At 42.0% G+C, this 23,228-nt stretch overlaps 1 protein-coding gene across 4 annotated transcripts in view; it reads right to left on the bottom strand.

Annotated features, from left to right (window-relative positions):
* The window catches only part of LOC106907113 (disabled homolog 2-interacting protein), a 153,040-nt gene that overhangs the window by 14,017 nt on the left and 115,795 nt on the right, over positions 1 to 23,228 (bottom strand). For all 4 annotated transcript variants that reach the window (XM_014972713.2, XM_014972685.2, XM_088010843.1 and 1 more), the window contains 6 exons: positions 11,310 to 11,454; positions 7,870 to 8,014; positions 7,410 to 7,646; positions 7,071 to 7,272; positions 5,725 to 5,912; positions 1,857 to 2,748 (listed from right to left, as the gene is read on the bottom strand). In XM_014972713.2, the coding sequence (XP_014828199.2) occupies positions 1,857 to 2,748; positions 5,725 to 5,912; positions 7,071 to 7,272; positions 7,410 to 7,646; positions 7,870 to 8,014; positions 11,310 to 11,454 (1,809 nt within the window). The remainder of the gene's footprint in view (positions 1 to 1,856; positions 2,749 to 5,724; positions 5,913 to 7,070; positions 7,273 to 7,409; positions 7,647 to 7,869; positions 8,015 to 11,309; positions 11,455 to 23,228) is intronic.

Genomic DNA, 23,228 nt, shown 5'->3' with positions numbered 1-23,228 from the left:
AAAACACAACAGGAACAACAGAAATAAGCTTGAAATGCACTAACTGATCTGGGCTGAAAAGCAGCAGGTGGAATGGATGCACACACTTGTCTGTATGAGCTCCCACTGTGGTGCGCGCGCGCGCACACACACTTTTCAAATCTGTGCGAGAACGCTTCGTGTCATGGCAGCACGGGGAGTGGATACTTGAGATCAAGAGAGGGAACTAAAAGCTGTCAGAGAGTAGATTAGTTTAAAAGTGATCCCGCTTCGTTGGATTTGATGGATCCCCTCTCTGCTAAGCTTTGATTGGTTGAGTCGTTGCTAGGCGTTTCGTCCCGCTAGGTTCAGAGTTACAGGAAAGAGGAAGTCTTTGTGCTGAGTTAATGTGTGTTGTGATGTTCGGAGCTACGTTTCCTGTGTTTACATCAGCAAAAACATCTCAAGTCTGATTCTGTAAACATTTTAACATCGATATGACATTACATCATTACATGCAAGTTAATAGAAAACCAAAGCCTACAGTGGTAGAATAAAATAAAGGGAATCAGTGTGTTTCACCTCATATGTAGGGATAAATTATTGCAAATGTTGATTTACTGTAGATACTCTTATCAAACTTGGTGTCGTTTTTGTTGATCCATTAAAGAGGAAACCAATTGTCATTTTCAACAAAAGAGATTGAGAAGATTACAGCCAAGATGCAGACATTTTGACATCAGATGATACGATACAGTATTTAGTGTCCAGGGTTTTCATTCTGGAAGCATTAAACAGACTTACCTGATACTAAAACCAAACCAGAGCACGTATAGCACCATCATCATAAGCAAGAGTCGCCTTCTTTGTTTATTTAACCTTTTTTCTTTCTATGATTCTTTTTTTTTTTTTTTTGTCAGAGGTCATATGAGTGAAGCAGGTTAACCATCAGCGTGGACAGAGAGAGATCCCACCAGAAAAGAATAAACACCTTCAAGTATTAACTTCCACAGTTACCAACATACGTCACGCTCTCTTCCTGAGGACAGCTTAATGGTCACAAATAAAACGTTTAAGCACTTTGTACTGCCTTGTTGCTGAAAATGTGCTCTTTGGAGCCATCGAGGTGAAGCTTCCAAATTTAGGAACACTGTGGCTATATTATCCTACGCTTTACTAGACTGACTACACACCCGCAACTGAACTACACTGGACTACACTACACTATAGTCGACTATACTATACAAATGTTTGTTGATTGTGCTCAAACTAGAGCTGATAATCCAACAGATTTAACAGAATTTTGCCAAGAAGCATTAAACACTCAGTCAGAATTGTGATAAAGACTTGTTCACAGCTAAACAAGATGTGCAGTAAAGATCCAGCTTATTAAGATCTACGTTTGTATTTAAACATGTATGTATAATTTTAACCTAGTGTGAATTAGAAACATCCCATTTTTTTTTTGTCCTAAAAATAAAACAGTTCACAAGCTCAGAATGACTGATTTTCATGGCCCTGATTAGTGTATGTAAACTTCTGACCTCAGCTGCATGGAGGCCTGAGTACACATTTATCTAATAAGATTCAAGCTGTGCTTCTGCAGCACCCTAATACCCAGTAAAGCGGTGCTGTGGGGAACGGGGCTGCCTGTATGGAAATAACTATTATTACCCAGGCTGTGACTGGAGTTCATTAGGGTGAAAAGTGCTGTCTCGGCGATTACACCCACCAAGGCTTCCCTTCATGAATGGCTCTTCTTTAATACCCGTAATCTCCCGTATTTACCTCCGGAGACAGTTCAAGGTTGATTTATGAAATAACTTCTTCAGTTTATTTTATCATTATTTAATATTATTTATTTAGACATCGTTACGGTTGCGTTTTTCGACACTGACCTGTTTGTGCTGAGCTCTCTGTTTGGTCTCGGGACTGTCACTTTTAGAGGAGGACGACTGCTGCCGCAAACGAGCGCCGCTGGCCGGCCAGTCGGGCGACGACGTCATCATGCTGCCGGAGGTGGGGCGAGGGTACGGGCCGCTGCTGAGCAGATTCGGCGGGGTGCGGCCTCGCGTGACGCTCTGGGGGGGAGGCTGGTCTATCCTCCTCTGGGGGCCGGCGCTGTTCTGTCTCGGGACGGTGGGCTGGTGCTGGGTCTCCGTTAGCGACAGTTGCCGACGGTTGAACTCCCCAGAGCGCCGGGTGTACTCATCGCCGCTGCTTCCCCCACCTCCTCCTCCGCCACCGCCGCCGCTATGGTTCACAAAGGCTTGCTTCCCTCCTGCTGGCCCGTCCTCATTGTTGCTATGGGAACTAACTGAACTGTGGCACTCTGACCCCGAATCAGTCATTCCTCGAGGAGACACCGGCAAGCAGGCCGCCATCTGGTAAACCGGGTTCTGGAAGGACAGCGGGGCGAGTAGCTGGGTGGGTCGGCCCGGAGTGCTGTCCGTGTTTGGGGTGGTGGGGGCCTGACCCGGCCTCCTCATGGTGGGACCGCCTGGGATGTTGCCCTGAGAGACTCTGGCAGGCCAGCCCCCGCCAGAAGCTTGGCTCTCACCCAGAACATCCGAAGGGCTCTGAGCTGTCCCGGCGTCCAGATTGCGGGGGTCCTGCAGGTCCACCATGGATAAGCTTTTGTTGCCGTTGGACATGCCCAGCTCGGGCTCATTAGTCTCCGAGTAGCTCGAACTGCGAGCAGGCGAAGGCTGGATACCCGAGCTCCTAGTCACAAAGAAGATGTCCTTATTTTCCGGAGTGGGCGAAGGTAACCGGGTGAAATCGACCAATCTGAAAGAGACAAGGGAAAACAACCGTGTTTAGGAGTTTGCACCATTCCTGGTGGCATGACAGATACTGGAGTGGCTCCGTTTCGTTAGTTCTGATTTGTTGCTTTTGTAGATTTTTGTTCGTATTTTGTTTTGGTTGACGGGTTGCATGTTTAGACAATTACTCTCCTTGTTTCTGGATGCTGCACAGCTTTTCACTTTTGGACAGTTGCTATGATGCGAAACCATGACAAGAAAAGTGTTGTTTTTACAACCGGGAGAATATGAATGGCATCTTTAAAGCTCAAATTACACCCAATCTAAGAGTCCAAATCCCAAGATGTTAAAACGGAAAATGGATGCAAAACAGGAGCAAAGAACAGAGAGAGAAGGACGGAGTTTAAACCTCTTCTGTCAATCACAATGGGGGAAAGATCAAATCCCCGACTGCAATGTTTTTCTGCCTGACTTTCTATCCTTACGCCCTGACAAAGATTTAGTGAGGAGCAGCAAAAGCAAACAAAGTGCATTAGCAGTGCGTAAAAGAAATGTTGTTTCAATTAACCTCATTCCCCCAACATCTTTGTTTTCCTGTGTATAAATAAATAAAACTGAATGAGTTTGTCTGAACTTTGCCGACGATGTCATTCGACAAATTTACTTCAACCACTTCAATTATATCCCAGATTGCTAACAGTAAAGATTTTTCAGTGAGCATTGTTGCTGACTCGTGTGTATTCTACTGCAATAAAGTTTTGGTCTAATTTGGAAAGAAATAAACAGAATTTTAAGGAAAACCATTTAAATCATAACTGCTTGCCTACAAAACCGATTTACTCAAAGTAAAGAGGATTCAGATGATCATTCTGGATCGTGTCAAATATTTTTGTGTTATTCCAGCTAACATGAGGCTCAGAGTCCAGGGAGAAAAGCCTGGACTCTGAGCCTCGTGTTATAATCATTCAAGGAGCCACATTCTTTGTGGGATTAAATAATTCCCCGTGTGAATATTGAAACTCTACTGGTTTCTCTGAAAAGACTGAAAGAAGAGGAAAAAAATGGGCACAAAAAAACCCCAATTACAGAGCCTCTTTTAAATGCGGAAAAAGAAATATATTGATGCCTTTTCTCAAACATTTTCTCATTCATCCGCTGTTTTCCTTTCCTGCCTCCCCTCCACTGACAGATGGAGTCCTGATTGCCAAAAAGACGTCTTACTTTGACAGTTGTGACTCATCCTGCTAGAACCTATCATTCACGTCACGCTCGGTGTTTCTCCCTCGACTCGTCCTTCTCCCCGAGTCTCTTTACCCTTCCTCTCTTTTAACCTGTTTCTCTTTTTCATTCTTGCCCCATTTCTTCCTGCCGTCTCCCCTCCCCTCCTCCTTTTCATGTCACAGGTTAGCAGATGGGAAGCAATTAACGCAGAATCTTGAAGCTCATTTGAATTTCAGTCGCGGCGGCACGGCTCCGCGCGCGCATTCACGCGCGAGTGTGCACCGTCGGTGCGCGCGCAAACATTTATTACGATAAAGTAACGATGAGAGGCTCTGACATCAGGTTATAAATGGGGGCAGCAGTTAATTAGCTCCATTGATCCTGAAGCCTGATGAGCGTAATGATAGAAGCTGTCTGACTCACTTCCTGTTTCCCCTCGACATGTTGTCATCTGCTCTGTAACGACGGCGGCTGCAGATCGCAGAACACCGCTATTAGTCCTCGCACTTTCATGTTAATCTTTTTAAGCATCTCCTTGTCATTGTGCCGTGAGGACACGAGCAGCATAAGCGGACGTGCGCGTGTATTCATCAAAGATAAAAAAAACAAAAAACGCTTTGCTAAGGTGATGCAAACAAGCAGAGGTGCTACTCTCGCTGCTTGTCACAGGCTGAACTGGCAGACATTAACCTGAAACAGACAGGGAGTGAAAACAAGGATGCACAAGCAACGACATGCAGACGCTTCAAGGTAGATCGGATTTGTGGGAATTTCATTTTTTATTTTTTTTGTAGATATTTGCATGTCTTGTAAAAAATGTCACTTTTGCCACTTTCAAGCATCCTGAATGTCTGTTTTGCAAAAAAAAAAAAATTGTGAACATTGAGTGCTTTCAAATTTCACAAACTTTTCTAAATCCTCCAACTACTGAGTGAAAAAGAAACAGATTTTTATGTGTTTTTTTCTTTTAAACACAAACAGGGTAACGGAAGCTTACATCATAGAAGAAAGCTTGCATGACTGTGTTTAGACTGCTTGGACTCTTAAGCTACGTGTCTGATTCTCTGCTTAATTTTGATCTGAACTTTGACTAGACCATTCCGAGACAGGAGTATACTTTCATGTGTGTGCCTTGGGATGTTGCGTCGTATTATTTCAACTTTACAATCATCTGCCACTTTGTGTTCGTCTAACAAATAAAACCCCAATGGAATACATTCAAACTGGCTGACGTATTTTGCCAAAAATTAACGTGAAAACTACAAGACTTTGAAAAAAGGACTTGGACAAGACCCCCAAATCAGGATGTGAAAATAACAGTTAACACATCAGTGCAAAGCTTAAATGAGCTTGCATGCCAAATGGTCTTTATTCACGCGTTCAGTGACTGCAGACTGATTCACAGATCAATCAGCTCGTAATGAGCTCTCTCTCTCTCTCTCTCTCTCTCCGCAGGCAGATTGATCTGTCTCGGCTAGGTTTGGTTCAGTCATTGTCAGATTTCTAAAAATACCTCAACCAGGGTATATTAATGTCTTTAGCAGAAAGATTTGGGGAAAAAAAACAAAAAACTGAGAACTGTGTCGTGTTTATTTATAGTGTGGGAAGTTCAAATGGAAAACTCTGCAGTTAAAACCAGCAGAAACGCATTTTCTGTCAGCAGATTTGCTGCTCACTCTGTTGATATTTTGGCGTCTCGCTCTCATACGGGTCTTTGACTAATAACAGGAACACAAATAAATTCGGTTGGCGCCTACGACGCACCGCCGATGACTCTCACCCCGACAGCTCGTTGTCTATGACCATCTTCTGCAGCCCGGTGGAGATGCTGCAGCCGGCCTCGGCGGGAGGGGAACCCACGGGCTCCGACGGCGGCCCCGGGGTCATCTGGACGCAGGACGGGTTAGAGAGAGCCGTGTTCACCTCCCGAAGGATCCTGGGCAGAGGACTCAGCTTTGAGGCCGTACTCTGTGGAGACAGACACAATGAAATCAGAGCCAGACGAAAGATTCTGCAGGGGCCACGATCCAAGATTTTTGACTTGCATAGTTTTTAAACCACGTTATTTCCCCCCTGCGCCTCGGCGACCGTCGTATTCAGACAACATGATTAATAATGTAACAGGACGGGCAGCCTGGTGGACTGCACTGTCATCCAGACGGTGATTTCTGAATTATTGAAAGACAGTGTTAGAAAGAGCATAACCATCTGCAGTCCGCAGCTACCGGAGCTAATGTGCATAACTTTGTAAATACTTTACACTGGCCCTCTTTTGTGCGCCCCTTATGTAATGAAATCGTTAAGTATTGACTGATTTGGGATAAACATGCAGATAAAGCCAAGAGCACAGGAAATCTTTGATCAGCTTGAGCGGCACTTTGCACCAAAAAAAAAAAAAATTAAAATAAAATAAAGCTGCATCATTTACACACAAATAAATCCATTATTTAAAATGTACAGATCAAAGCTTGTTTTTAGAAGATAAAGCATAGATTAAAAAGTACATAGATTTCTGGTGTTTATGTAATAGTTTTGGTCTCCTATTGATTTTTTTGACCAGTTTCTTTTTCTTTTTTTTTTTTTTTTCCATTGCAGCATGATTACACAACTAACAGCTACACATGCGCTCTGGATGAATGTCCATTAGTAAACTGAGAGGCTCCGCAGGCTTTCTGTCACCATCAATAAGCTTTGGACATCATTTGTTTGTGGTTGTTTGATCACTTTTCTTGGCAGAAATTAGTTGCGATACGAGGAAACGTTACTATCCAATATGAAATTTCAGGTCTATATTCTGTCAGATGCCTCCCATGAGAACAACACGTATCACACCACATCTTAAACATTCATCATCATGATCTTAAAAAGAAAGTCAAACTGTGATCTGCTTATTTATACTGTTAACCAATTTTCAAAAGAGTTGAGGTCAGAGTGAGGTAAATGTGCCTCATTAAGTTGTAATCAGGACAGAATCAACTTAATGAGGCACATTTAACCAGCTATCGCTAGTATTCATTTCCCATGAATAAAGACAAATGCACACTTGAATGCTCACGTTTATCTGTTTGGTTACATATTTTGCCCACAAGTCGCCAGTGGAGCCTTAGCTCACAGTTCACTCCGTACCTGGTCCATCTGGGAGACCACCTCCGACAGAAGCGAGTGCAGGGTCGAGAGCTCGCGGCCGAGGTCGATGTAGCCTTCGAAGCCGGCCGTGTTTGAGATTGTCTCGGGGTTGGAGATTTCCAACAAGAAACGCTGCATGTTGGTCCACTCGTGCTCCAGGAACTGGTTCATGAAAGACATGTACTCCTCCTTGTTTCCAAATCTGAAGACAGACAGAGAAAAAGCATAGAAAGACCTTGAAGAAAGTTTCTAAAAAGTCCTCGATTTGACGAAAGGTGTCGGCTTTGTTTAGAGCAAAAGCATCGACAAAAAAAAAAAAAAAAAAAAAAAAAATCTCACTTGGTGAAGTTGGCCAGGTTTTGCGTGACCTTGGCGATCAGAGTGAGCGTGCGTGCCGTGCGGTCGTCCGGATACTCCTGCATGAGGTGGAAAAGTGACGGCGACATGATGGCCGGGCAGAGGAAGCGCAGGAACAGCGAGGCGCTGATCAGCCGCTCGCTGATGTCCGGCCGACCCCTGCTGCTGCACTCTTGCCGCCACGACGCGAAGACCTCTTTCAGTTCTCGTGGAAAAACACTGTGGCAAAGGGAAACATAAAAATAGCACCTTTACGTGTGACTTATAATTCGAGATATAATTAAGGTTCATTTAAAGCACAAATGGGTTTGATTTTCTAATAAAACACTTAAGAATCAAAATGTATGGCGAAGCATGGCCGTCATTAGTGAAACAATGTGTGCAATCAAACACTCTGGGATTAATGTGTGCAGAAGGCCGACGAAGGAGTCGCAGCGCTCACCAGTATGAGTTGATGATTTTGCAGAAGGCCAGTTCACAGCACATCTTCAGGTTGCTCTGGTGCTCTGGCAGGTCACCAGAGGAACACTTGGATGGATCCACCTCACAGTTTTCATCCGACTCATACAGAGCCTTAATAAATTCACCTGAAGAAAAAAAAAAAAAAGAATCAATCAAACAAACAAAAACAGTTTAAGGCGACATATCAAGTTGATGTGTTTTCAAAAGACAGCAAAGTTGAGAATAAATGAGGTAAAACTTTTCAATGTTTCATGTTGGATTAAAACCACTCAACAGTTTCAAACTTTTCCATGACAAGTTTGGCTGTATCGAAACAAATGTGGAAAACGTAGCGACAATGAAAGCAATCAAGGTATTACTGTGCTCCTACTAGCTAAACAACAAAGGTTTTTCATTACAATGTACATAATTTCCCTACAAAGTATGTGGGTGGTTTCTGTACCTCCACTATCAGTTTTAAGTTTCCTGCAGACAAGCAAACACCATCTCTGGACTATCTTTACCTTAGCAATATTAGCTTGTAGCGTTAAAGGAAGTTTCTGTACCGCTACAAGCTTATTGTAAATTATATTATACTTTTCTCCTCTTATATAGTGTGATTTTTTTTAAATTATTATTGTGACAGGTACATTTCGAATTTATAGTCTGGATCAAAGACTTGTGCTTCTTTAGTCAGACAGTTTATGCACATTTTGGAGGTGTGTGCGCTTCTCCCCAGCTGAGAGTGATGGATTGTTCAATTTCCATACCAGCTAAGCATCTAATAAATTCCTGAGTGCTTTCAGCCGGATGTGGGTATGAGGACATTGCAGTCATGGCATGAAGTCGATGTGGTCTCTCCTTAATGATAAATCCACACCTCATGCACAAAAAACTAATCCTGCTACTGGTATTCTTCATGTAGCACCCAAAACACAAATATGCAGCAACAACGATCATAAACCGCTGCGATCTTGTCTTGGAAGTTTTATCCATGCAAAAACAGAGTTGATTTTACTTTAATTTTTTTAGAGAATGTTGTGTTCCCATTCCAATATAAAATGTGCCTGGGTCAGTCCTTAAATTGAAACCAGCTTCAGTTTGGCAGTGGATTAAAATACTGAGATCAAAATCTCTGGACGGGGAACAGAACTGTCTCCGTCTCCCTTTTTCCCCCCGCCCCACCAATTCATAGGTCCAATGTCAACAGTTTATTCAGATGACAAACAACAAAAAACATTCCAGCGACTCTAACTGGCCACTTTTCTCCACGTCAACCTTGAGACAAACTCAAAGTTAAACAAATCAACATTCCAGCTGTAAAATAAGCCACACAGCGAGTCACGTAAACGAACACAACAAGCGTCGACGCTGCTAGCGTACGAAGATAACCGTGATGGGTGCTGAGAGGATGTGTAGATTAAACTCTCTGCTGTGTACATTTCTAAATTAAGCAGACAGAAGAGCACACAGTGCTTATTTTTAGAGCTGCAGATGGACAAACAAACTTGCTTCAACCTTTGGCGAACATAGCGCGCAACTTTCCAGATTAGTTAATTATTCTGCTCAGAAGAAACGATGACATGAAAAACTCTCGCAGCAGCTAATGTTGTGTTTGCAAAGGAGAGAAAACAACAGGGCCACAGTGAAGCAATGAACACCTCTACACCTCTTTGTGTCGTTTCAGACACTCTAAAACCCATTAAAATACTCCATAATGATACAATAAAAACAGGTTTACCAAAAAATTTAAGCATAATCTGAAATGACGAGGGCGGAGCAAAGAACAGACCTGGGAGCAACAGAATGCTTGCTGCATTTCCGTTGTTATTAAAACTGCGATACAATTTGGAACGTCAAGACCGACTCATACAATGCTGGTTTTGTGATGTGATATTTCAAACTTTTGCTTCCAGCGTTGGCGAAACACTGATGGAAGCTGAATGAGACAAGATTCTCTGCGTGCCCTGACTCAAAGCATGCCAGCAGCTATGCAGAAAACAACAGGTCAGCACAATCGGTATGCAGGAGCACCATTAGCAGCGCTGAAGAGCTAATATTTACCATAATCCTCAGCAAATGTGACTCGTGAAGTAAAAAAAACAACAACAAAAAAACGTACACTTGCTGTAGTTGGTTTGCATCGAGGCCGATCTGAATTCACAGCAGAGGAAAACCACACCAGAGTTCGCTCGGAAGCGGACCGAGACTGCCTCAAAAAAATGGATTTCGGTCCAGTTGATTGATCAGAATTTGCTTTTGTATTCACACCTGCACAAAAGATCCGGGCCAACGGTGAAAACGAACTCTGGTTCGCTTAAAGTAAAGCAGATCAAAGGTGTCAGGTGTCAAACTCAGTAGACAGGCATTTTGATGCATTTTAATTAGATTCAGGTCCACAGATTGCTCTTAAAGCCACTCCCGTGTTACCTTGGCTTTGTGCTTCAGATCATTTGATGGTAAATTGTGGCATTAGTCTACGGTTCAGAGCACTCTGCAGCAGGTCTTCTAGAAAGAGTTCCTCTATCTCTGGCTGATCTCATCTTAACCCGTATACGCAACGGCAGTCCAGTACAGAACATCAACCCTGCAGCTTCTGAACAGCATAATTAATCTCAACGTTGGTGTCCTTAATTTCACTCGTCATTTACATAACTGTTGGCTCAATGTTTGAGAGCATGGCCTGAAAAGAAACAAAAAACAAAAAAGACTCTCTCACAAAACACAATCGTTTGCCCTAAGATGCACCGTGGGGAGAGCTAATGAGGGCGGACTAGACTGCATCGGCAAAGAGGACAAACACAAAGCGAACCACAAATCGGGGGGGCAAATCCTCGTTTTCTTCAGCTTCAAATGACAAAAAGTTCAGGCGGTTATTTTTCCATCATCATCGTTTTGTAATGTGAAAATAGCTGCTGTGGCAAATCTTTTCTCGGAACAGAGAAGGATAAAAATAGAGAGAGACGATTACAGCGGAGATACTTTAGCTGCAACTGTCAATTAAGAGCAAAAGAACTAAACGGGTATATTTCACACTGTGAGGATGCGATCTTCTGACAAGTTGGACGAATTTAAGGAAAGAAGTGAAGGAAATCACCGGCCCAATGAAATGCTATGTGGTGTAGACAATGTGTTACCATGTCTCCATAACAACCCCTACATATTACCATTATGTCAGTTGGTTGGTTTGACAGGCATTCCAGCAAAAATAATGACAAAAATCCTAATCAAAGTTACATGTTGCTATTTTTTCAGCATCTTCCATTAAATTAAGGGTAATTTAAGTATTTTTCACACATCTTTGCCAGTGGTACCAATAACTGCCAATGTACTTGCTGCAGAAGAAGAACAAGTAAACTATTAAGATCAAACATCAAGTTTGATCTTGTGTTTTTATCCCCTGTCCCCCTTTGTGTGTCACCATGACCCCTGATTACTCACCGAGCGCATCCTGCAGGTACTTCTGACCAACCAGCTTCAGGTACTCCTCGATGGCCTTCGTGGCTAGAGTGTTTTCCCTGAAGATCAGGTGCTCGTTCTCCCCACAGCGGTCCACCTCAGACATCATCAGATCTGTGAGGAAGTCCTGCAGAGGGAACGAAAGCAGTCAGCGAACACGGTCAGGAGAGAAGTCATCACAGCTGGGTACAAGGATGAAGGTAAAAGCCCAACTCGATGGCCACTTCAAGAACTTCCAACGCACTCACAGAAATAAAGCAGGATTTTTTTTAAACTCTATAAATAGTGGGGCTTTTTTTTTAAACATTTTTTAACACTTGCTCCAAACAAATGAGTATAGAAACAAAGTTGATGAGTGCGATAATGAGCCTGCAGAGAGTTTAAGAGTGACACAGTTAAGCTTAAGAGCAGAAACAAGAGGCAATGAGCTGAGCGGTGTTGTACGCTCTGCGGAGCTCTGGGAAGCCGCTGTCTGACAGTAATCCTCTGAAGGATTCTCAAAAGTAGTCTTATCATGTGACCCATTGTTATGGAAACACACCACTTCTTTTTAACGTCGTGCAGCCGGAAACATAGCAGTCGCAGAGAGTCCCTACAATCTTAATTAATCCGATCGGCGAGTCACAGAGGGGCTCTACGTTAAAAATATTTGAGGACTGAGCGATTCAGAAGCGTGTTGCTGTTGTGATAAAATGGGGGGTACCACTTTCCATTTGTGTTTTTGGTTACCAATTGGGGTCTACAACAGCAAAAATGTAGCAGACGCACAAGGTTACAGCTTTTTTTAAAGATTTAGGACATGTCAGAGTCGTTAATATCTTCACAAGAAAGAATTTTGATAGTCTATGTAGACACAAACACTGACAGACGCTGTGCTGCATAGGAGCTTCTGTTGATTTCAGGTGAGCAAACGGAGAACTGAAGCCCTGCAGATTTTATTCTGCACCAGTAACCAGGCAGGAATGTGAGCAGAAGCTCGATTCTTTGCAACACATCCACTTGTGGCGTCTTTATGCAACAACACATTTCCAAAGGCAAGACTCGGTGCACAGGATAAAGTTGTTGCGCAAAGTGCTTTGGCCTTGTGTTCACAATAAAACTACTTCACAAAATACATAAAAGAAAATGTTATCAGACAGTTGAAAGACGATTTTTCTGTGAGGCAAACTGCTTCCGAGCAAAAACTCAGCAATCAGGGAGCGAGCTGCCGCACAACAGAGCGACGGCAAGCTTTATTTTTAGCAGCAGTTGAAAAGACGAGGAACAAGCGACCAGGTGGAGGGAGGGGAAAAAAGGAGACGACTGATGAGAGAAATGACATCAGACTGTTGAAGGCTGAAACACTGATGACACAGCGTACGTGTCTGTTGCCTTGGGAGTATAGGCCTTGTTAGCAAACAACACATTCCTCAACCAAAAGCAGACATCACAGTGGCCATGAAGTCTTCCCCCGCTTAAAACTTTCCCTCAACTTCCTTATTCATATGGAGAATTTGAGGGCCTTCTGGCAATGTTTGAACTGCTGTTCCTGCAGTGGCAAATTACTTGGCAGGATGCTTTAATGACCCCTTCACCTCCTCTCACTAGACTCAGCAGGATCTTTTTTTGTCTTCCATACTACAGAAAACCGCTTTGATATCGATGTTGTTGCTTATTCCACTGATGCTGTCCAGCTGGTAATCCTTCTTCTTAATGCAGGGTACATCCATGTTGTAGGTGGATAAGAACCTGTTTTGATGTTTCTTGTCAGTGATGATGTCGATATGTCCGTGCTTGCCAGCTTTGCAATTGGACATCTGTACAATTTTCAGGGAACATCAGTTTACGTCACGTGACTCTGAAGGCGGCACAGGCACAAACAAAAAGAAAAAAAAAAGATCTGGGAAGATGGTGGACACCAATTGATGGACAGTGCTACTTAGATTCCCTCAATTTTTACATTAATAACGCAGTGGAAGTCAGACAGTAGAGTTTTTAACCATTTTTTACAAACAAAACTCGCAAAAGAGGGATTCATTGACGTTGACAGCGAAAGATGAAATCCAAAGCAAGCAACAACCAAAAGAGACCCACATCGAATCCAGTGGCTTTGTGGATATGTGCAATTTCAACAAAATTAAGATTGAAGCAAAAGGACAGCTTTTGCTTAGAAAAGCCATAAGATGTCTAGTTTGCCTTTTGCCACAAGGGGATGCTCTTCTTTAGTATGGATAGGGAAACTGATCAGAGTTAATGGGAAGATGGGTGAAGATAAATGCAAAGCTATGAGACTATTCAGAGGTTCACCTTTCACCTATTAGAATAGGATAATAAAAGTTCAGATGAAAATCCAGATGAAAATCTGTCAATTGAGACATTTTCCATAGACTAGAGAAGACAATTCAAAGACGTTTGGCTGTAATTGCAATTAAAGTAGCAAAGTAGTGAATAAAGGGGGGTTCTATTCAAACTTTGCAAATTTCATTTTTAAAAAAGTAAAAATAAACATGTATTTTAATCTCAACTTGGCACTACTGATCAGAAATCAACAAAATGCAATGAAGTTTGTGGCGCTAAGAAGAAGAGAATGTGGAAATATTTAGTGATTATGTGGAATCTAAATACAGAATCTTCTTTGCTACAAGATTTGGTTACATTCTGATGCATCACTCAGAGACCTGCAATGATCAAGCCACTTTTATTTATCTTTCCTGGAAAAAAAAAAGTTGTCTAACTTGATAAAGATCTCAAAACCAGTGGGTAAAGGGGGGGAAAAAAAAAGTCAGATCTGAAAAGATGGAAATAGAGCCATCTGGGGATGAGTCATCCCTTGTTTAGATCCCTTTAACAAATTTCTGGGTGTACTCTCATGTAAGTCCCCTGGCAGCTTGTTAAACTTGGGAGTCGCTGTAGCAGGGAGGGAGAAAAGAGACAAGCGACAGATGTAGGCAGAGAATTAGCGAAGAAGAGGAAGACGGAGGGACTGGTTTTTTAAAGAACGCAGAGGGAGGCGGCGAGCGCCTCGCAGAGAGGTTTGCATACACTTGCTGCGGAGGCCTGTTAGCTGAATAATCAAAGATGCACCGTGGGGAGCCAATCATCTGCTGATGTGCTGAGACGAGAGCCTTTTCGGTTATGCATCCGTCGGCCTCACAAAAAACACAAGCGTGTAAGAATCTGTGTACATACACAGAAATGAACCGAGGCAAAATCAAATACTGTGAATATCAATACGTTAAAGCAGATGTGACATGATGAATAAGAATCAAATGTTTACACTGTAATGGAAATTATTTATTTATTTATTTTTCATCATCAGTGTATGTTTGTAATAATCAACACTATGTGGTTGTATTTACCCCATTTATTCCGATGCCACTAAATAACGTCCAGTCCTACATGTTGCCTTTGGAAGTAAGTTATAAAGTTAGGGAAAAATAAGTTGTGTACTTGTGCTAGTAACAGCTATATCCATCTTCTCAGTTCCACAATTTGCTATAATCAATTATAGTGTTTACAGTAAATGTTTGCAGTCCATTATCTTAAAGGGAATTGGAGTAAAGGAGGATAAAACAACACATTTCCACTTATCAAAGCTCTAACTGCTCTGTATAATCTTTCTTCTACTTTTCAAGCATGTTAAGATTATTGTGGTACAAAAAATGTCTTTTGCATTCCTTGCTCGCATGTGCTATTTTATACTGCTGTCATGTTAAAAACAAAATAAAATCTATAAAATTACATGCTACTTTCTATGTCTATCACAATAAATTTGAACAAAACAGAGACATTTCCGGCTACAGCACACCTTGACAAAACGCTTTTGTTTTGGGGAAATTATTTGACCAGGGTGAGAAATTAAAGCTGCATGCTTTAGCTTGAAAAATGGGACAAAGAGTTTAGAGACAACTAAATGTTCTTTGCACAAAAAAAATATGTAACTATTTTCTTCCTCAGGCTCCGTGACTGCTACTTTAAATTACACCATTCATTTCTTCTCCCACCGGTAACGGACCGGCTCCGTGCCGCCTACTTCAGTCAAGTGGATCAGGTCATGTACAAGACCCGAGCGATGCAATGAATTATTTAAAGCAGACAGAGAAATCTGCAGCTGCTAAAAAAAAAAAAAAAAAAAAAAAAAAAAATACAGCAGCATAAAAGTGCACGATGAGGCAATAATTACCCTAAGTGAGTCCACTTATTTCTCCACTTTTAAACATCATAATCAAGAAGTTAATTTTAACAGTTTTATATAATGGGCTCTGAATGGGAAGCAACAAATGCAATGTGTAGTGACAGGTCGTGTGTGCTGCACATGTAGCAATGGCCGTGTTTCCATTAACATTTTTTAAAATTTTTGCTATATGTTAGAAGAGGTTGATGGAAATGACAAAATTAATATGAACTTCCTCAAGTTTGATAAAAAAAAAAAAAAAAAACAATTTCACGCTCGCTTGAGGTGGTTCCTAGTTATTCTAAAGCAAAGTTAATGCGCTAAAGGGGAGATGGAAACACATTTGCCGAATAAGTTCTGATATAACAAACATTTTACCGTTTATGAAAGCCGTGCAAAACGTCGACATCTGAGAAAATTACACTTTGTGTTGCCTCGTTGATTCTCTCACCATCAGTTAGTGCAAGGACGTTGTTTTTTTGCTATATTTTAATAGTTCCCTCAAAATCTGCACTAGAATCGTATAAAAATAGCTAATGTTGGACTAGTTGAGCGAAACACTTCGTAAACTGGCCTGAAATCCAGCACAGCCGAGTCACTTGTGACTATTTTTCAAAGCAGTCTGCAACATCTCATCTCTTTGGAAGAGGCGGTTTTCACTGCCTTGTTTCATTGTGTATTATAATCGAAACATCTGCTGTATGCAAACATGCCTTTTCTCTGTTCCTAACATTTGCAAATGTTACCGTCTCAGAGCACAGATGTACAGATAGGGCACGCATTGATATTAGTGATAGGCAAACTATTAGCACAGCTCACACGGATACCTGTGCTTGTGTAGGGAGGTGTCACAATCAGAGTAGAAGACAAACTCAGTTTTTATCTAGTTAATTTGGATTTTTATCAATAGAAAAATTCCATTGGAAACAAACAAAAGCACAAATTGGGAGAGATGAACATCATGCTAACTTAGTGCTGTTGAAAATGTAAGAGGTGGGGTGGGAGGAGGGGAGCTCTGGTGTAAATTTTGCCACTTGAGCCTTCATACCTACTGCAAGTGGCTGCTGGAGTCAGCGGATGGCTGTCAGCTGTGTGAAATCACATTACGACGACGAAGGTTCACACTCCAATCCACTAGTCGTTTTAAAAGTGTATTTCAAACTTCTCTACTCATCTGCAGAAGAGATGTTTTGTGATAGCTTTGTCGCCAAAATTCTAAAAAAGTTGAATTTGTTCACACTAAACTGAAATACCTGAAGAGACTGAACTTGAATGTGACAAGTTTTAATCTGAAACGTTCCTAATTGGATGCATTTATTCCCATGAAGAACCACATTTTAGCAAGTATAAAATGGCGCTTGTTAAATAATTCCATAGAGACGATCGACATCAGTGGTTTTGGTGATGAGAGGATTTCATAAAGCGACGCCTGTCAACAGATTCTCCTACCTGAGATGTGGAACTTTGTAGCTACTGTAGCGCCACCGTGGGGCATCTTGCCCGTCTCTATACTTAATGCTCTCCAGGTCTACAGTTGAGTCCTTCTCTTTCCATTTTCAGATGATGGATCAGCAGGTGGAACATCATACCTGACCTCTCCGATGGTCTTCGTGATGCTGTGTGTCGATGATGTTCTCCACCGTATTCATGCTGTGATTAAATTAAACATGAGTGGACATTATTTACTAGTCTGGTGAGTCCTGCAGGCGGTGTGTTAAACTCGATTTTAAGGTCGCTGTATGCAAATGCACAACCCACTATTTTTACAATTTTAATCGAATATTTTTTTCACATATATGCCCTACAAAAAAAAAACATCTGAATTCAAAAAGCCCTCTTCATTTAACTGGATTTGATGCGACGGCTTTTTATGACGACAGAGATGCTTCTGCGATAAATCGCAGCTCTTCACACTCTTTATTTTTTGGTTTTTAATCCTTACGCCTCCGTGTTATGGATTTAAATGAAAGTAAAGTTTGCGATCACCTCCTCCACATTAGGATGCATAAAAAGGCCACAAACTAGCCGCATAAGATTTGGTTTAATTAGCTTTACCATACAGAAGCACAAGGATCCTAAAAGCCAAAGCAATTACATTTTAAGCAGAGACTGGAGCGACGCCCTGTTCCCTCGTGTCATCCTTTAGTGTTTCTTCTAAAGCACTCACTCAGTCTTGCAGACTGAGACCCCCCTCCCCGCCTCCTTCCCTCTGCTTCAGTGCTAATAAGGAGAAATAGAACACTCTCTAAAATGCTGCCACATCCCATCAACCAAACCATGCCTCAAAAATCCCAACACAGAGTGCAGTGGAAGAAGGAGCGACGTGAATTTAAGGGCGAGAGATGGGTCAGCAGAGCAGCGAGGCTCGTCTGGGCTAATAAAGAGCGGGGAGCGGAGTCTGTAGAAATCTCTGTTCTGCTGTCTTCCCAAGCAAATGATGCGGCGACAAGTTCTGAAAGTGAATGCGGCCGTCGCGGTGTTGGGACACGCGCGTTTTCATATTTGTCCGACGCGGCGACGTTCGGACAAAGAGAAACGAAAACAAAAGTACCGTTTCAGCACCAGTTTGACAGCTTCTGTTTGAAAGCCTGGTGGGTTTCTATGGCAATAAAGAGCAATAGCGCTAAAAACTGAACGTGAATAAAAAAATAAAGGTTAGTTTGAAAGCGGAGGATGCTGCCTGACAGATCAATTCACCCCACTTCAGGGTGTGAAATCCAAATGCTCTGATCAGGCACGTGTGAAACGATCGACATGATGTAACAGCTAAAGGATTGTGATCTTGTGTAATCTGGGCTGTTCAAACCAGCTCAGAACACTCTATCCGGAAACGCTGCTATTGGCACGACATCCATCAGCGCATTAATTGAGACTTTTACGTGGGATTAAATTAATTAATTTCATGAGTGATTAATTTAGGCTGTGGAAAGGCTGAGATTTATGAGAAGAAAAAAAACCCCAGCAAAAGCTGTTGAGACAAGAAAAAAGCGCCAAGAAACTGAGAATTGACCCAAATTGGTAGATTTTCAGCCTTTTCAGCTCTCACCATTGACTGGACAGGTGGATACTTAAAAATCCAACTTTTTTTTTTCCAAGTCGATGAATATATCACACGTAAGGGTGCTGACAACAGCACAACTCGGTGTTGATGCTGCTACTGAGTGACTCGACAGAATCTGAGCAGACAAAATGACCAGGTATTAACATTTTTGATGAGCTTAGACAAAGATGTATATAATATTTTATCATATTTATCATCTACAATATGCAGAAAATAGATGTAAAAACACCTGGGGACCAGCTGTTGGAGTCATGCTAACCATGCTAACTCTGCTAGCGATGCTAAAGACACCTTAAAATAGAAACAAACATTTGTCAAATCTGATTTTATAAGAACTGCTCTCGCATATAACCACCATTAATATAAGTAACTTGGTTGCTCTTGTAAGGAAGACTAGAGACATTGTTAAGGTCATCCTTATTTATCCTTGTATGATCGTTCTTCAAGAGCAAACAGAACAGACTAAAAATAAGCATGGGTAACTTTACAGGAACTGGACGACAAATGTAAAACTGAATGTAGGCGTTTAGTAATAATCATAACCATGAAAAATTAAGATCAAGCATTAGATACCAAATAGGCTGGGTTATATTTCCAAAAGCAAAAACTGAGTAAAGATTTAAGGGTAAATGAAAAAATAAATAAATAAATAAATAAAAAATGGAGCCATGACAGTCCGTCCGTCCTTCACTCTCCTCATCTTGCTATAACTTTCCCCCACATCCTCACCACCACTGGGTCTCTCCACCTGGGGGATCTGTGATAGCCTGCAGCATTTCCTGTGAGGGTCACATTGGGTTGACGACAAGGACTGAGGGCCTGATGGAAATGAAGGCACCTCCTGCCGAAGGCGCCGAGCTTCGCCGTTGGCCACAGAAATGGGAAACAGATGATCATTAGGAAAAGCAAGTCTGACTGCAGGGGGCCTTACACTGAGTGTCATCACCTCAGAAATATCAGTCTCGCCGGCTGGTTTGGCATGGATTTTATCCTAAAGTGTGTCAAGGTCCTTCAGTGATATCTTTAGGACGTTTCTTCTTCATCGTGATTGGCCAAGCATTACTGTAACCGCTTTAGCTGGGTGAGAGATTTCTAGATTTTTTTCAGAGACAGTTTTAAACCTCATGTGTCAAACTCAAGGCCCCCGGGGGCCAAATCTGGACCACCATAGCTAATTTATGTCGCCCTTTAAACTCCAGGGGGATGCATTAAAAAGAAGCTTCTAAAAACATTTGTGTGCTTAAATATTACTTTACCAAACAAATCAGAGAGGTTTTAATCTGCGTACTGCCAAATTACATCAATGTGAAAAGTTGTTCGATATTATCTATTTCATGAAGTCCTCACTGGAGGAAGAAACAGCAATTTATTCATACTTTAACAGTTTGTTAATGGCCTGTTAATACGTTCTGCCACCGCCGACCTTTGGGGACATTCATGGTCTCTATGTGGCCCAAAATGAAAATGAGTTTGACACCACTGTCCCAAAGGGTCTTCAGTGCAGACATTATGCAATAAGGCGGCTTGGTTTTTCAACTGAAGATGTGCCAATGGACAAGATGTGCTGAAATGCAAGCTCTATTGTGTGCAATGAGCACTTGAAACTTACCGACACATTTTCAGGTGATCAGTCTATGCTGTAGCTTTAACCTATTCAGCAAAAATAAATTGTAATTTCATCAAATATGTATTAACTTAAGCAGCAGTAGGACCAATTTTAGAATTTCTGGTTTCTATAGAAATAAATAGATTTTATGAGACGTATATATTTATGTTTTTGTTTGTTTTCATGATTTGTGAAACATTCCTATTTTCGCCAGAGGTCATCGCGTCTCAGCGATCCCCTACGCATCTGTTGGTAACCGTGGATCTAATTGTTGCCTGAGAAAATGCGTTCCTCCTGCAAGGTGACCGTAAAATCGCTTCATATGCATTCCCACGCCTCCTCCATCACTCTGCGCTGTCAGGTAGCGGTCAATAAAAAAAAAATAAAATAAAAAAATAAATCATGCGGTAGTTATTGAACAGTTTAGGAATATGATATGCTCTCTCTCTCTTTTTGTTTTTCCCTCCTTCGTGAACGTAGCTCACCGAGACGCGAGTAGACCCTCTTCCCTAATAAAAAGGCATCCAAACATGAGAAACACATCTAAAATATGGAATCTATTCTTTTTTTTTTTTTTTTATAAGAATTATGGCTGTGCTGCAGGCTGATACCAGTTTACAGTAAGGGGTGAAAAGCGTACAGATTCATGTAGTTCCCCTCTGTTAACCAGGACTGACGGTTTACCTTGAGGAGCAGTGAAATAGCGTAATATCCTGAGTATATCCCTCCCATGGACATTTATCACCAGAATAAATCCTTCCCATTGTCGCTTCCCAGAGTCTGTGCAGCCGAGAGAAGCGGCAGCAAAATTAGAACGTAATCTATCTGAGGGCAGAGGCGTCGAGACGACTAGATCAATAACCCGAAGAATTCGAGCTGGTAGTGGATGTTTTCAGATAAAACGGAGAGCAAACTTCTCCAGGCAATTCCAATACAGACGTTGGGCTTCTAATAGCGCCGTCTGAGGTTTGAGGATGTAAAGGTATTTCACCGAGTTCGGAGACTCGGAGCGCAGAGTTCTAGGTCTCTCTGTCTCAAAAACTTAAATAAAACAGGCTGGAACACGTTCCGCCGTAAACATCTTGAACAACATCAGACTTTGAGACTTCTCGGGGTTTATTCTTGTGTGTGAGCGGAGTTGGCACGGGCTGCCACAGATGCAGGGTGTGTCTCTGCTTACCGCTGCGCCCAGACATCAATACGGGCACCAGTAATGACATCTCCCCAGAGACAGATAGAGGGAGAGAGGGAGAGAGAGAGAGAGCCGGGCTCGGGACGCGGCGAAGCATGAAAGGAGAGATGATCGAAGAAAAGGACAGAGAAAGTGGACAGACGACGAGCGAGTGTTCAACCGAGCGGGGCTGTAATTACACGCCGATGAGTGATAAAAAATGACAAAACAGAGAACAGGAATCTAACCCGGTTGCTAACCGTTGATTGCTCCAAGCAGAATGTTGCATCGCTAAACAGCAGGCTGCAACAGATGAGATACGGCGCCTTGCAGGAGCATTGGTGGTGCCAAAACTTTGTATTTTTACAACAGAAAATTGTGCCAAAAAAAAAGCACTAAAAACATGAAAACAAAATAGTGCCTACTTTTGAAGCAGAATCTATTATTATTTTTTTTTTTTACGATTCTACATGCGAATAGGGTCCGATTACGTGTAAATAACATAAACACAAACAGAGATCAGTGAACAAAAAGCATCATCGTAAAGGAAACACACCAGACTGACAGTCTCAGACTTACCCATACATAATACAGGGCAGAGTTATTCAAAATGTCTGCTGAACATTTGCAGAAACAGACAGGAAGTACCTCTACTACAGGATTTTGTCATGGCTCACCTTCAAACAGCTTGATTTCTAAATATAACTCTTGCTATAGTTGGTGCAACATGAAGCGACGCTTCAACATTAGAGTATTAAAAGCAAACCATCCAACACTGGCTGCAAGATCTAGAAAAATGAGCAGCGTCCGAGCTGCTGCGGAAGATATCCATTTTAGGCTTGAAATATTTTCGGATATTGGGTTTGTTGGTTCTGCTTTGTGCTGCTTGGCACAGCATGACTTACTGCTATGAAAAAAAAAAAAAGCACCACATACTTTCAAGTATAAAGAAAGCTGTAATAATTACCAGTCAACATTTTCCCTTTGCATGACAGTCCAAAAGCTTTCCGCTGCCTGCTAGTTTCTCTAACAAGCCTGCAGAAGCGAGCAGGGGAAACGCAGCCGGTTCAACTCGCTCCTGATGGGATTTTTGCGACGCCTGTAAACTTCTTCTTGGTGCCAGAGGAAGAGTTTTACTGAAATCCAGAAATGACAGATGACCACAAGGTGAACAAGATGTAACAGGCCTGAAAGACCTTAAAAGAGCTTTAGTGAGAGGGACAGGATTAACTGATTGGTAATTAAAGATGTAGCTCTCGCCTCTCAGGGGATCAGCAGAGGCCTGGTCCTCCAATCAATCAGCGGATATTAGAGACCAGCCTAAACCAACGGGCTGGTGCTGCTGTGTGGACAGACATTCCTTCTTAAATGCCAATCATTCATCAATCTGCCAGGCTGCGATAAAACTCCAAGAAGTTGTGGTGAAAATTAAGCCGAGGCACAAACTGCAGCCGTAAAGCATGGAGGATGAGGAGCAAAGTTCAAGCTAAAGAGACAAACGTTGCCCAAAGTACCACTGTCACTTTCTGTTTGTTAATAAATCAAAGCCGTAAGTCTTTTTAGGGGTAGTTCAGGAGTTTCAAAAGTGTGGTTGCCTAACCAAAATTCAAAAAATAATGCTGATTATTGTTGTTCAAGCTTTGTTAGCATCTGCGGACTCCCGGATTGGATTCTGGTTTTGATTTGAACTGGGCCATCGTGTTTAGATTCAGGTGTTTGACACATACACTCTCAGTCGGGCTGCAGATGCCAATAAATACATCTGGTATTACCATGTACTTTCCAATGATGACTATTGTTAATATGCATATGTTTGTTGTGATTTCTCGGTTTTGTTTTTTTTCTCTTTCTGCAGGTTTAAAGGCAAACTTTTTTTTCCGCCTCTAAACCCGCAGAAAGAAACAAAACAA

This window comes from Poecilia mexicana, unplaced genomic scaffold (assembly GCF_051168715.1).
Source record: "Poecilia mexicana isolate PSO_F unplaced genomic scaffold, ASM5116871v1 scaffold_12, whole genome shotgun sequence".
NCBI classification, from domain to species: domain Eukaryota; kingdom Metazoa; phylum Chordata; class Actinopteri; order Cyprinodontiformes; family Poeciliidae; genus Poecilia; species Poecilia mexicana.
This window is presented reverse-complemented; position numbering and strand designations above follow the sequence as displayed.